This window comes from Gavialis gangeticus, unplaced genomic scaffold (assembly GCF_001723915.1).
Source record: "Gavialis gangeticus isolate Ggan-Ray unplaced genomic scaffold, GavGan_comp1, whole genome shotgun sequence".
NCBI lineage: Eukaryota > Metazoa > Chordata > Crocodylia > Gavialidae > Gavialis > Gavialis gangeticus.
The window spans coordinates 53730355-53745738 of NW_017729034.1; the positions used below are offsets into that span (position 1 = coordinate 53730355).

The 15384-nt window shown below is 41.5% G+C and overlaps 1 protein-coding gene and 1 long non-coding RNA gene across 2 annotated transcripts in view; one reads left to right on the plus strand and one right to left on the minus strand.

The window, feature by feature from the left end:
• The window catches only part of LOC109304808, a 5526-nt gene extending 5146 nt beyond the window's left edge, over positions 1 to 380 (plus strand). The window contains exon 2 of the long non-coding RNA XR_002099469.1: positions 91 to 380. This is a non-coding gene — a long non-coding RNA (uncharacterized LOC109304808). The remainder of the gene's footprint in view (positions 1 to 90) is intronic.
• Positions 381 to 2534: 2154 nt separating this feature from the next.
• NTPCR (nucleoside-triphosphatase, cancer-related) overlaps positions 2535 to 15384 on the minus strand; it is a 27833-nt gene continuing 14983 nt past the window's right edge. The window contains exons 3-5 of the mRNA XM_019527453.1: positions 14818 to 14914; positions 9272 to 9481; positions 2535 to 3847 (exon numbers count right to left, since the gene is read on the minus strand). Of these exons, the coding sequence (XP_019382998.1) occupies positions 3779 to 3847; positions 9272 to 9481; positions 14818 to 14914 (376 nt within the window). The 3' untranslated portion in view covers positions 2535 to 3778. The remainder of the gene's footprint in view (positions 3848 to 9271; positions 9482 to 14817; positions 14915 to 15384) is intronic.

The following is a 15384-nucleotide window of genomic DNA, read 5'->3' on the forward strand; positions in this document are numbered from 1 at the left end:
CAGAAAGCCACTTCAGCTTTCTGGCTTGCTTGGAGCCTTGCCACACCCTGCCAAAACTGAGACGGAAAAGAAATGCACAAAATGGGGGAGGGGGGTTGGAAGGGGCGGGGGTTGCAGGCAAGAAGGGGCTTCTGTTATATCAATGTCCAGAAGGGAAATGTACAAAGGGGGCTTTCTGCTACAGGCCTACTAAGCAAATTCTCACCCCACTTGGTGGGGTTTGTGAATTAATTTCTAACCAGGTAGCTTCTTCTTTGTGCACAGTATTCTACAAACCAGAGGCCAGGATCAGCAAAGCGCCATACAAGTGCTCAATAACAAGACAACATATCCACCAAAGTGGATATTATGAGCCACTCACAGAAATGCAACTGAAAAAGTCTTGTTGACCAAAGTAGGACTTAGAAAACAAACTAGGTTATCCAGACTCTGCAGAACTGCAGCAGCCATTTATGCTTAACCTGTGACTTGATTTTATTTTTTCTTTAGAAGTCATTTCTCATTAAGCACCCAGTTGTACTTGAAGTCTTACGAGTCTTTCTCATGGACTTCAGTGCTCAACAAAAGCTGTTCCTAAATGGCCCAGTTACAGTTTATTCAGTGTTCTGCCAAATGCCAACTGACTGCTCTGGAGAACAAGAAGCACTTGGCAATTATTAATCATTGAAAGAACAATTATTTAGATGGCCCTTACCACTCAAGGGCATTTTGGCCCTGCAAAATTAACCACTTTGTTCCTTATCCTGTAAACATCTGAGGACATGTTCTAAAGACTCAAAACCGCTGTAATAACACCCATGCTTTCTGCTTCTATTTTAAAACTAGCCAACTGAACTTTCTAATTATAACTTCTAACTTCAGCTGACAATGCAACAAAATGTTGAGGGCTGCTGTACTGCACAGAGCGTTTAACACAGCGTTGGTTTATGTGGGGGACGGAGGACACAGGACGGGGGGGCGTGTCACGGTGAACAAAGCTTCCCATTAGGGCTGTCCTACTTCTGGGCAGCCAGGGGCCACATGCAGCAGAGGCCACAGACCTGGGGAGTGCATGGTACAGTGGCTAGGCCTACCCTGACTTCCCTCCCCTGCCGCATACACAACTAGCTTCCTTTCACAGCATTTATTTGCTCCCCTTCTGGCTACGTGGTGCACAGGCAGCCTGGCCCCCTTCTTTGCCAAGCACACAGCCCAGCATCCTCCCCTGCCACACGTACAGCACAGGCAGCCTCACTCCCTCCCACAGAACCAGCCTGACCCTAGGAGCAGGGCAAGAACCAGAAGCCAGAAAAGGGAGGGAGAGCTGCCTGGTGCCACTCCAAGAGCTATGGATGGAGTACCAGCCAGGCAGGAGGCCACAGGCAGTATGTTAACCCCTAACAGGCCATATATGGTTTGGGGGCTGCCAGTAGGACAGCCCTGGAGTAGGGCATCCATCATACAAACTACTATACAAACATATAGGCGTCCAGAGTTTGGGGGCTGCCCTGCACCCAGTGCCAGGGGTGCCAGACAGAGCAGGTGGGCAGGGTCTCCATGGAGATCAGCCGGAACCCCCATGGGCAAGGCACGCTTGATCAGGCGGATGGGGTGGGCAAGAGGTAGGCATGGAGTAGTGTCTGTGCGTGGGACAGGCAGACAGGACCGTGACAACATGAGACCAGGTCCCGGGGCAGAGCCGTGATCTGCTCTATGGCCCTGCAATGGGTGCCAGTTCTGCAGGCAGGTAGTGGATTGGGGCTCTGCCCTGAGCCCTGGCCCTGCCTGTCACCACCCTGTAATCCAGGCCCTGGCACTGGCCCTGCCTGCCCATCCTGCTCCTGGATGCTGTTCCCCACCTGCCCAAGGGCCCATCCTATCCACCCAGCAAAGTACACCCTGCCACAGGGGTCCCAGGCTGGTCTTCAAGATCCTGTCTCCCCGCTCTGTCCAGAGCCCCTGGTGGGGGGTGCAAGGCAAATGGGCCAGGGTACTCAGACACTGGGGCTGGGGCTGGTGGTGGCAGAGACACTGGAAGCAGCAACCAGAAGAAATACCGCTGCAAGGACTGCCAGGAATCAGGGGAATGGCCACACATGCTACAGCCCAGGCTGCCACCAGCACCTGGGCTGGGCAGAGCCGAGGGACCTGCTGCAGGCCGAACAGAATCCCCTGGTGAGCCAGATCCAGCCCCTGGGCCATATTTTGCCCACCCCCTGGATTAGCCTACTGCAGCACAGCCCACAGGGACCTCAGTGACAGTTATACTTTCTTCTAAACTGACTCAGCCAGTACTGCTTATTAAGTGAATCAGAGAAGGAATGGTCCTATGGTTCCCTCTCAACTCTGGTATGATGTTGTCCAGTGGTCCATAGCCAGGTAGTGTTTCTAACAGGTACTCATACCGTGAATGAGAGAGAGTAAGGAGTTCTTTACAGGCTACCCACAGCCTACTGTGCATCTGTGAAAAGGCCTGTCACCATCTGGCAGTGTATGTAGAACTTCTGCTGTTGGAGCATAATGGTGTGGGAATAAATGACTGAGCGACTACAACACAAGTTTTCACATGCCTTTAAACCAATGTGTTCACTTAAACATTTGTTGCCATGTACATAAGAAATCCAGGAATAAGGAAAGCTAGATTCTTAACAATTTTTAAAGCCAGAGAATGCTTTGTATCATGAGAGAACAAGTCTGCACCTGGCTGGGAATTAAGTTTTCATGACATGCAAAACTGATTAAGTGGTAAACACTTCTTTTTCCTGAACACATTTACAAACCTCCTGGGGATATATGTCATCTAATACTCTCAATCATGTCTTATTTCATCATTAACCAAAAACTACGCACAGGATTGAAAAAGGAAATAAACAGAAATCATTAGGCATCAATAAACCCTTAATGAATTGTTCAACTTGAATAGTCAAATGTAGCATTAGATTTGAACTTATATTTTAAATATTTCATGGAATAAAAGCATCTGCCAAGGAAGCCAGGGTACTAAAGTATTGTCTTATTTTTCCCTGCTGTCACAAAATTTGCTAAAGAAATATAGAACAGGCAATGCACCCCTCAGGCAGCAGTTAAATGATTTAAAGTGGGCCTTTTCTATAAAGATGCCATCATCAAGCTACACAGTGCTTTATCTCTGATTCAAGATTGAACTCAGCTTACCTGCTCTATACTTTCTGTATTGGGCTGTAATACTGACCAGCCAAAGCTCATTGGAAAGGTCATGAAGGCATGTTTAAATAGCATGCCTAAACTAGGTCATTTTGGAGGTGATGATAATACATATAGAGAGTAATGTAGTTCAGACAAGAGTCTATCCTGCTCTGCAGATACCAAGCACTAATTCTGCAACGTGTGGTATAGAAGAGGAGTATTTGGTCTATAAAATAGCCCCAATTATTTTAATTTGCCTCTGGGCACAGCTGGCCATCTATGCACTATGTTTTGCAAAACCACGGCCTAAATCAGTACTTCAATTGACTTTGATAGTTATTGGATATGCATAACTGTAACCAGTTGGTTTCAAACCCCAGGATGAGGCACTGTGGCAGGGGGAGGTTGTGGAGCAGGGTGCATGTCCGTGTGACAGAGAATCCTGGCAAGTTGTAGTTTTTTCTTTTATTTATAAGAAAGTGACAAATATGGGGCCCCACCAACTTATTTTTCACTTGAGTACTATCCTGCTCACAATGAAGACTGTAGTGCCTTGGTGCAGGAGCAGGCCTGCGCTTTCCTGCTATAAACTAAAATATGAACTTATTTTTCTTACAAAAAAAGAAAGTTGTCTTCATTTTCTGCAATTCTGAACGGTTGTCACAATATCCTCCAAAAGGCGGTCTCTATTTTCCTTAGTAACCTAGAGAAAGAGAAATAAAAACTAACATGATTTGATGACTAATAGCCTCCATCTCACTCAAGGTCCCCCCCCACCAGTCAAATCAAACATGCACCTCCATATTAGCTGCTTCCCCTCACTATCTAGAGCAAACAATCTATCCCCATAGACTGACATTAGCTCTTGTATATTTGGTACTTTCTTTGATTTATTACCACTGGTATTTTGTAATTTTATTCAATTGTGATTGACTGACAGGAATCTTACAAAGAGCCACCACTTCCTTTTCTGGTAATGAGAAACCCTTTCCAAATACCTTATACCACTCACATACTACATAGTACTAGTTTTCCTGCATTCAGTATCTGATAGGATTATATTTTAATGGGATGTCAAATTTAGTTTTTGCAGACACTTCTTCAGTAAAAAATGAAAAAGGTTCTCTTGTAGGCATCTATTTTAATACTGCACTGAAGCGAAGATATCCAAGTTTCCCAAGATACTTGGGAGAAAAAAAAAAAAGAAAAGGCAATTCCATGGAAAGGTCAGGTCCCTTTGATAAATGCAAATATCAGCACATCTGCTCAATATTAGTGGCTGTATAATTGTTGTGTTTTGCGGGTGCAAGCTGTAACTTGTGCACATGAAGTGTTTACACCTGAAATAAACCAAGTCAGTGGGAATTATGCCAGTGGGGGCTAGGATTTCACCTATTTTATGTAGGAACTGCCTTTCTGAATCAGTCCCAAGATCCATCTAGTGCAGTATGTTGCTTCTTAGAGGGCATATACACACTGTAGCCACAGCAATGATTGTAGAATAGTGAAAGCATACAGGAACTGCCTTACCTCAGACACCTTTACCATTTTAGTCATATACAGAATAAGGTTGGAAGGGACCTTAATGGTCATCTGATCCAAACCCTGGCCTAAATGCTACTCCTAAATCATCCACGTCAAATGCTTATCTAACCTCTGATGGAAAACCTCTAAAGAAGTAGATTTTGCAGCTTTTCTGGGCAGTTCATTCTAATGCCTCACTGTTCTAATAGTAAGGGATTTATTCTTGGTGTCTAACTTAAACATATTTTACTGCAAGTTAATGCCGTGGTTTTGCATCTTGCCCTCTGCATCAAGGGAAAAAAGTTATTCTCCCCTCTTCTTTATAGCAGCCTTTCAGATATTTGAAGACTTGCTACCATGTCCCTCCCTAATTGCCTTTTCTACAAGCTAAACTTGTCTACTTCTTTCAATGTTTCCTTGCCTTCCAAACTCTTTAACATGTTTGCCACCTGCCTCTGAATCCTCTTTAATTTCTCCACATCCTTCTTAACATATGGAGCTCAGAACCACACACAATACCACAAATAAGGCCTAACCAGCACCAAGTAGAATGGTACTATATCTTCCCATGTCTTGCACCTAATACTGTACAGCTGTTGCTGTAGCATGGAGTTTATGTGGGGTAATTTATCCTACACAAGGTGCTTCACAACAAGGGGCAACTTGGCAGATGTTTGATATACTGCCCTCCATAAAGGTCTCTAAGAGACTGGCTTCAGAACTGAAGCCTGAGGTTTTATATTCCTACTAACACACACCAATTTACATATTAAATCTGGATATTCCTGTTATGCCTCAATACCATTACAGGTCCAGCTTGAAATCTGACCCCAAATATAGCAGCATCTGTTTGTATATATATCAGAAGAAGGGCATTTTAATTGTACTATTGACCAATGTTCTAGGACAATGACTTTCCACCAAGGTGCAAAGGCACCCTAGGGTGCTTTGAGGTCCTTTCAGGGGTGCTATGCAATGTCAGCACTGTTAGGTGTGCAAACATGATTCACAAGATGAACCCAGAGATTTCAAATAGGAATCCAGAGTGTTAAAATTATGCTGACCTGTTGTGGACTTTCTGACTGTTTTGCTGCAGCAGAACTGCTTGATTACTTTTCTGTAGTCAAGAAAACCAAGGGAAAACCCAGAGCTGACATTTTCTGAGTGGTGCCTTGGGTCTAAGAAGGTTGAGAACCACCATTTTAGGAGTATTCCAACCAAAAATTACTGAAAAAGGCACCTTGGGACTTCAAAGTACAGAAAACACAAGGGCGTCGGATTCTAGATCCCACAGGAAGTATTTCAGGTAACATGATGAACGTCAATGCCACTGCTTTCCATTGTCTCAAAGTATATACACATTCCTACTCAACTAAAGCTTTAAAGTATACCATGCAGCAAGAATATCAAACAGCAGATTGAAAAGATTAGGAAATTTGTCATACTATTTTGCAAAAACTGTTTTAGTCATATGTTCTGTTCAGTTACTCGGGTCAAGAGGTTGTTATGGTTCAAAGTTGCAGGCTTACTTTTCTAGACAAACTTGGCAAGACAAAAACACGACCACCCAATAATGCCTACAGTAGAAGTTAGAAATGAGTATATGTTTTTAGTCGGAAAACCATAAGTGTGTGGACATCACTATTACAATAACGCATTTAGGTAAGATGGAGAAAACAACCAGGCTTCCACACATGCACGAATAATATGAAGTTAGTCAAGTGGAAATATGTATTTATTTATTTAAGGAAAGATAGTCTTGCAAAATCTGTTTAACTGGAACCTTTTTTTCCTGAGTGTAGGAAGAGAACAGGAGTAATAAATCCATATTTCTCAATGCTTTTGTCAAAATAAACTGACACAGATGGATCAGGAACAACTTGGACATTTGACTTTATTGATTTTGTGTCTAGTACCTCAGAGTTTACTAGGCTCAATACAAATAGGACTTGACATGTAGTTACTAGATGCTACGAACCAAATGCAACACAGCTATATCAAGAGCCTAAGTGAGGAAAAGAAGTGTTTTGTTACCAAAAAAAAAAAAAAAAGTTGTGACAGAAAGGGATGGGGGAAGGACAGATGAAAACTGAAACGGGAGAAATGTTCTTTTTGGTAGCCAGGGAAATTCTGTGGCTCAGAAAAAGGTCAGGTTTCAGAGGGCTGAATTTGTAAGTTAGAAATATACCTCTTTAATGCTAGGTGCATTTCATTCTTCTGACAGTGTGTGTGCGTGCGCGTGTGTGCACACACTTGCACTTCTACTAACTGGAAGATGATGTTTGGTTGGTTTGTACACACTCATCCTCATGTCATAAAGATGATGATGAGTGACTATCAGTGAAAGAATATGCACTGTTTATATCATGAGTTCATTTTTTTGTGTATCCACCATTATATTCTGGTTCCTAAAACTTTCTGTGATGCAGTGGGTCTTGCACCTTAGCTCTATTGCCCTGCTAGACAGTGCTCCTGTAAGAATTTTCCAAATTGAACCCCACAATGGTCTGTCTGTCTCTCTCTCCTTTTAAATCAAACACAACTAAAACATCACTAGGAGGGTGCAGCAGAAGGCTTTGATAGAGCAAAATTAGGTGTAAGCCAGCTTCCAAACACAACCAAGGCCTTTACACACCATTTATAATACTGGGCCTGGGACAAGAAAAGTTAAAATGAAATGGGGAGTGAGGGTAAACCATCTTGTGCTGTCAGTGGGTGGTGGACACTTCAGAAGTAATGAGCAAGACTTGCTCAGGTCTCCTACAGAATGACTCCGCGGGGCTAGTTTTAGGGCAGGGTTCCAACTGGATGGAGGTGCCTCCCTTCAGTCCTAGATAAGGCTCCCAATAAACAGGAAGGCAAGACTTGCTCAGCTCTTAGTGTTCCAATTGTCTAGGTCTCGGTAGCTCCATGCCTGGTATGCTGGTATGTTGTGGATCCCATTTGAAGTACATAATCTCTCCATACCACGTACAAAGATGCCTAGATGCCAAGGTACCCCCCATATACCTAACAAAGGAGCCAGAATGCCTAGGTGCTTATGTCTTTCATCCACCTGGCTCTACAAATCTGCTAAGACCTAGTTGGAAGGTGCACAGGTGACATTCACTGAGGAAGGTGTAGCCTGTTATTGAAAAACAATGTTGGCTTTTCTGGGTTTAAAAAATAACCAAATAATAAGCCATCAGCCAAACTAAGCAGCTTAAGAAAAAAATATTAGGGTATGAAGATGCTGATCCGTAACTCTCAAATCTTGTTGCAGATACAGGGCACAGATGATTAATGCTCTGGACCACACTGACATCACTTAATCAGAATGACACTGTAATACTGCTACGGAGGAGGGAGGGGAACATCCAATCCCACTGGTACAATTTCACACAAGGTAGCACTTAACAGCATAAGTGAATCCTTGGCAGGAAAGGAGAACTGAATTGCATAGTAAGTGACTTTTCATTATGTGCTTCAAACAGCAAATTATGAATAAGATCATTAAAACACAAAAAAACACTGTCAAAATAGTGAGTTCTTTCCTTCACCATCCATTCACTCTTCACCACACAAAACATAGTAAGGACTCTTACCATATTTTACATAACGAATATATACAGTATATACTGCATGAAAACCTTCTCTCCACTTGTCAGAAAAAAAAGATGCACAAGTCACAATTATCTAGTTTTTGCAGTTCAGAAGAGCAAGCACATGGTTCTGCCTACAAAATATGACTGTTTACTACTTACTGAAAACAGAAGATACCCATTATAGGGCAGGGACCAATGTTTTTACTCATTTTATAAAGCATCTAATACAGTTTAGGTTGCTTGAACAGATATCTAAGAACAGACTACATAACTGATAGGATAAAGATTTGAAAAGTCGATCACTAGGGTTTTAAAGCACAGTTCTGCGCAGAGAACTACATCTGCAAAAATTGTATATGGAGCTCAGTATGCTAACTCGGTGATTCAAAAAAATATATGCTCCACTTACAAGGTTTAGAGGAAGTGTTTCCCCTCTAATTAACAGTCTTGCAAACCTCCTTTTGAACTCAGATAACTTAGCGAGGTGCTTTATTTGTCACATATCATCATCACTAGTAATAAAGACCAATTTACAAAGACTAAATTGGAGTTAAAAAACTTGACCCCTTAAACATTATGAGTGCTACATAAAAATTATGATCTACAACCCTCATACTCTGTGAAACAATAACAGTGTTATTCCTACAACCACATGCAGTACTGTACCTAATTTCTATGACAAGAGACCATACACATTATGTGATTTTTTTTCTGGTACTATGAACACCTGCCTTTTAAGAACTAAATGGATGCTACTGGATTCACTTCAAATGGGCTTTCCAACAGTCATTAACTGGTAATGGGAGACTATGCTGCTACTTTCTCACCAAGTCCCCTATACCTACCCTTCTAGGGAAACCATGACAGCTACAACTAAGCCCAACGTGCTCTTAATCCCCACCATAATGGTACAGAAACATCATTCATTTGTAGCAATGACTGATCATTAAAACAAAGCCACATGCAAAATGGCAACCCAGAAGTAAAAGGCTCCTTAAAAGATGTTTAAGATTACTTACACTGAATACCTTAACATCCTTCCTACTTCGTATTTCTTCCACAAGTCCCAGTGGCTTGCCTTTAGGTATTGGTATGGTCCCGAGTATCACAGTCCCTGAACCGACGAGAGTTTGACGAACGGCTTGAATAAAAGACTGACTGAAGAGTTCCATTTTACCAATCTCATCTATTACACAAACTTTTTTCCCCGTGCCACTGTCAAGATTAACCTAAAGAGAAAATACACAAGAGATTAAAAACAAGAAAGTTTTGCATCAGCACTGAAACAACTGTTGCCATTTGCTGTGACAGAAAAGGAGGTAGAATAAGCTAGCTCAGGAGTAACATTTCTAGAAAAAAAAATTGTTGCTGGAAATTGATGCCACAGAAGTCATCCAGTCACAAAGAATACCAGCAGTCAGCCAGCCTGTAACCTAGCAAAGCAACAGGATACAGAATAAGGAAGGGGTGGCAGAACATTTATTGTCCCTCGTTAAGTCTTGCATTATTATGGCAGAAAAAATCACCAGACTGCTCTGTTAGATACAGCTTTATATGTTACTTATCTTGGGATCAGTGCAGAGGTTCCAAAGAAATACTGTCCGGTGGTTAATTTTGTGATGTGATGTAGGTGAGGAAGTTGTGATAAGCAAGAGAATTTGCTCACTGCCCTTATCTCCCAAAGCAAGAATCTATTCTCAGTGAAAGGTTGCTCCTTATGACCAAGTCATTGATGTCTAAACTAAGTTTTTTTAGAAAGAGGAGAATGGCTGTATTCCTTTTATCCACCTCTGAGAATGAAGATAAACAACCAGCTATGGTAAGAAAGTACTCAGGCTGTGCACAGATGATTTGTCCTCCAAGGAAAACTGACCTGCAAGGTCTCAACAGCTGCTACCACTTAGCACACATATGTGAAGGAGGTTAAATCTGACATTTTGCCCCTTCAAGATAACTAACCCTCTTTAAAAATTAATCCCTGCAATAGTTATCCAGTTACTCAACTGGGCCACTTCCAATCTGTCTCCCCTTCCCCATACCAGCAAAATCATCTTTCCTTCTTTAAACTCCATTTTTTAACAAATCTTATGATATATTCCTTTGCATTACAGGATGTACACATTAAAATAAGTACAGTTGTGTTTGTTTTGTATGAAGTGGATACTGTATCAAGAAAGATGTGACTCAGTATGACGGAACAAGAGGCCAATATGTATAAGGAAATGGGGACAACACACAAAAGCTAGGGTTAATTGAAAGGTTATACTATAGATAAGAATACAAGTTCACCACTCTCTTCTGAGGAAATTAAATTAAAAAAAAAAAATCAAATTCCACTATTTGTGTTTGTTAGGGGCCAACTGACCCAAGTCAAAATCTTCACAGTTAATCTATAAATAAGTGCATATACCAACTAACTACATAACTGAATAAGAAACCAATTTAAACATTTTCCCTTGTGAAATAGAAGTTCTAAAGAAAATGGAAGAAATGCATAACGTGCTCCCAAAACCTTTCAAAACTGAGTCCCTACTGGACAGCTGTTTTATCTAAAACCCTTTCAGAGATCAGTGAGCTGAAAAGCTAATGCCTGTCATTAGATCAAGTACTAAGAAACTGAATTTTCACTCTTGTACAGAATCCCCTGCCCCTTTAAGTGAGGTTTACAGAGCTCCAAACAGAACACACTCTAGCATCCACACTTTCCCCATCTGAATGGGAGATGTCCCTTGAAGAGTAAAGCTGTGGATAGATATACCTTTAACTATTTTAAAAGGCAAGGAGGACTTGCTGCTTTGGAGCATGTATCAGCTGTTCTGGTACAACTGCTAGATCAGCAAGAGTATTGTGTGTAAGATAGTGCCACTACTTAGAACCGGTGAGGCTTTAGCTAGGGTATAAACAGACACTGCCAAATGAAGAGGGATCAGCTGTGCCAGAATGTGTCCTTGTACAGCTGATCCCACTTTACTGGGTGAAAAAACACGCACTGTCCCACAGGGTCCTGTGGGACAACACTCAGGGCACCCCTATGCAGACAAAGGAATCCCCAGGCACTCCTCTATTTGCAAGGAGACCTGGGGTTTTCCTTTTGTAGAGATGTGTTTCCAGAATCTCAAACTCACTCCTGTATGGCCCCAGGAAATTCCAAATAGGGGAACCCAAGCAGGAACTCCTTGGGCTTCAGGGGCAGCTGGAGAGTATGGGAAGCTCTGGGCTACTGTCTTAAAGCAAAACAGACATCAGCTGCAAAACACGTAGTATTTTGTGCCCCTGTCACAGCCACAAATTTTGGGCACTTGTGGGGTAACAAGGGGCACAATGTGTCTGCATGGCCTTTGTGCTGCCATAAAAAAATTTAATGGTGGCACAAAAGTGACATCTGTTTATGCCCCTAGAATACTGCGGGCAGTTGTGGGCTCCACACTTTAAAAAGGATGGAGAAATTAGAGAGGATCCACAGGCACATGACAAAAATGATAAAGGATCTGGAAGGCAAGCCCATAAGGAAAAGTTGAGGGAACTAGGCATATACAGCTTGCAAAAAAGACGATTAGGGAGGGACCTGGTAACAGTCTTCAAATATCTTAAAGGCTGCCATAAAAAAGATGGAGAACCACTTTTCTCCCTTGATGTGGAGAGCAGGATATGAAACAATAGCTTCAAATCTTAGAGCTCTAGCAATAAAGTAGATTTAGATTGTATATCAGGAAGAATTTTGTTACTGTTATAGCAGTGAGGCAGTGGAAGAGACTGTCCAAGGAAGTTGTAGTATCTCTTACTAAACAATTTCAAGAAGAGGTTGAGTAAACATTGGTCAGGGATGATCTAGGAGTGGCATTCACGTTGAGAGTTAGACCTGACGACCCCTGAGGCCTTCCAGCCCTATGATTCTATGATGAAAATAACTGGTGTCTTAATATTTTTCAGTAAACTGTGCTGGAGCCACGTGACACTGAGAACACTAATGATCTTGTATATTTTGTTATTTCTACACTCTCCAGTAAAAAAAAAAGACTATCTGCTATATGTTGCTTCCTATAGAAATATCAATAAAGCACCACAAAAATATTAATGAGACATCTGTGGATTAATTACTCGTGCTCCAAGATTAGTATACTTAGTCTTCAATCCATCCATGCTCATCCACAAAAAAACCCTCTCCTTACATTTCTACTTTGCTTCCCCTACCCTTACTTTTGGTCTATTCTTATTCCTGTTCGCTACTATCCTTCCCTTTCACTCTATTCTTCCCCCACTTTGTACCACCCATAGCCATGGTCTTGTTGCCCCTGAATCATTGAGAATGTTATTACTGATTAAATGAAAGCAAAACCAGGCCCTTTCTCACTTCTCAGAGCCCTTTCTGCCCCTGATTCTCTCTCTCTCTCTCTTCTCCCCTCCACCCCCCCACAGATCTACTGAATGCTTGTAAAAAAAACCCCACAAGTGAATTATTTTACACTCTTTTATTACTATATTAAGTAATTGCACTATTCTAAGTCCTTATATAATAAAGTCTTTCTCTACATTTTGAACGTTTACTATACAATAGGAAAGTATTACTAGTGTCTCTTCTGCTATGTCCTCCAGCTCCCTGTATTGCCCCCATCCTCCTTATCCACACACTGCTGAAATGTTTTGTTCCTTCTCCTGACACCTTGAAGAGCAAGGACCAAAACCTTAGCCTTGTTCCCTGCATCTTTTATCTCCGTTCTCTTAGTGCCCCATGGAAGTGACTCTGTTCTCCATTTAGCAACATAGAAACCACTGAGGATTTCTAGTAGTTATCTCAGCAGCTGTTGCCCATGGCTTATTAGAAGACTAAGAAAATTAGGTCTGTTCTTGTTTAATTTGGGGTAAGGGGGGCAAAGGTGGAAGTGGAGGCAGAAGTTTCAGTAAGGACATTATTGACTACCCAACCATCCCAAGTGGAAAGGAAGAGAAAGATGGTGCAGAAAGCAAGGGAACACATACTGGATGCATTAAATCATTCTCATTATGGGGGTTCTCAAACATCTGGATGTACAAATTTTGCCATCAATAACTTTTGTAAGTGAAGAAATATTATTCCCATTACCATGTGCACAGCCTGGAAACAAAAACTGTGAATCCAGACCCCAGTGTACATGACTGGGTGGTAGTCAGAATGTTTTCATTTAGTGATGATGGCAACACTTGTTCTGTGGAACATGCTTTGAACAGGCACTTCTCAGAATGAAAACCAGATCCAAGAAATGCTTACTAATAAAGATTCCCACAATGACACAACTAGATTGCTCCTTAAGCAGCAGTAGATGATTCTCAAGTTAGTAGAACTACCAGCAACTGAAGATGCAACAAGTCCACAGGTAGTTTCAAAAAGGTAATTTAACATTTTTTTAAATATTGTTTCTGTCGGAAGCATTCTCTCCCCTTTTATAGGTGGAGAAAAGTTGATCAAGTAGATCACAGCAAGGGACAAAGAAGTTTTGGCTTTGCAGCCAGCTTTCTGTTGGGGGACCTATGGAAATGCTTCTACCAGAACTCTGCAGAAGATGGGATCTGCAGAAATAAATTGAGATGGCAATTCTCTAAAGGCAACCTCTGCTGCCAAGTCGTCCAACATTACAGGTCTGGAAGGACTTCAAGGTTCATCTAGTCCGTCCTCCCTTCAAAACTAAGCAGAACGCACTGTTACTAAACCATTCCAGACAAATGCCTGTTCAGCCTCTTTTTGCAAGCTTCTAATGAAGGAGATTCTACAACTTCTTTGGACAGTATGTTCCAGTCTTATGCTTTGGTTAGGAAGTGTTCTCTGAGATTTAATCTAAATCTGCTTTCCTGAAGTTTCAATCCACTGCTTCATATCTTGCCTTGTGTGGAAAGGGAAAACAGTCGTTCTGCCTTTTCTTTATGACAGCTTCTCAAGGATTTGAAAGCTGCTACCCTGACCACCTTAATCTCTTTTCCTCCTAACTAAACATACCTATTTTTCTCAACCTTTCCTCAAACACCTTACACACCAACTTCTTTACTATCCGGATCCTCTCCCACGTCTCTCTTTCTTAAAAATATCAAGTCAAGAAGTGGACACAATACTTTAGCTGACACCTAACTAGGGCCAAGTAGAACGATATTATCATGTCCAATGACTTACAATATTCCATTTAATGCAGTCCAAAATAACAGTTTGTTTTTCTTTCTTGGTGGATTTAAGAGGGCGGGGAAAGAAAGGCAGAGAGGAGTGGGGACAGGGGAAGGCAGGGTTGTGACTGCATCACATCATCAATTTAAATTTGTGTTTAGTCTGTAATCCACTACAACCTTCTCTTCAGCAATGCTACTGACTAATAAGGTCTCTCCCATTTTGTATTTGTGTATTTGGGTTTTTCTTTTTCATGTGTAGCTCCTTACATGTCTTTGTTGACTTTCACTTTATTGTCTAGCACCCAGTTTTCCAACTTAACAAAAAATCTTTTGAAATCTAATGTTCCATTATTAATTGCTAACACCTTGAGCCCATCAGACTTTCTGATAATACTTTTCAAATAAAACTACTTCCTTTTCAGAAGCTTTTACTCACATTTCTCAGCACAGGAAGAACCAATTGCTCAAATGAAACTAGGTCCACTACGTACTGCCCAACGCGATATTCACGTCTTGCAATAGTTGAATCAGAACTGAATTTAAAAACAAAGCCAAACATTTTCTCATAAATCAAAGGAATCATGAACACGGTGAAAATCTGCAGCAGTAATTTTAACTGGGCTTTACAAGAGTGGTTATCCTAATAAGCCACATTTCCCCTAACATTCCTTGGCTAATATTGAATATCATGCTGCAGGTGGCAAAATGAATTTTATTATACATGTTTTTCTCTAAGTAATTGGACTTCCTGGAAGTTACTCGACATCAGTAAGCTTTGTGGGGAAATTCAGAAAACAAACACAAGAAGCCAAAGGGTACCTGTACATTAAAGACAAAGTTGTGATCGCAGCTCACGTATACCATTTGAAGAGATGTGTATACGTGAGCTGCCCCTAGAGTACTGCTTCAACTATGCTTCAACTATCAGCATAGTTGAAGCAGTCTGGAGTTGAGTTAATGGGCTATAAAACCTACCTGGGAAACTAAGTAAACACTTGTGGAG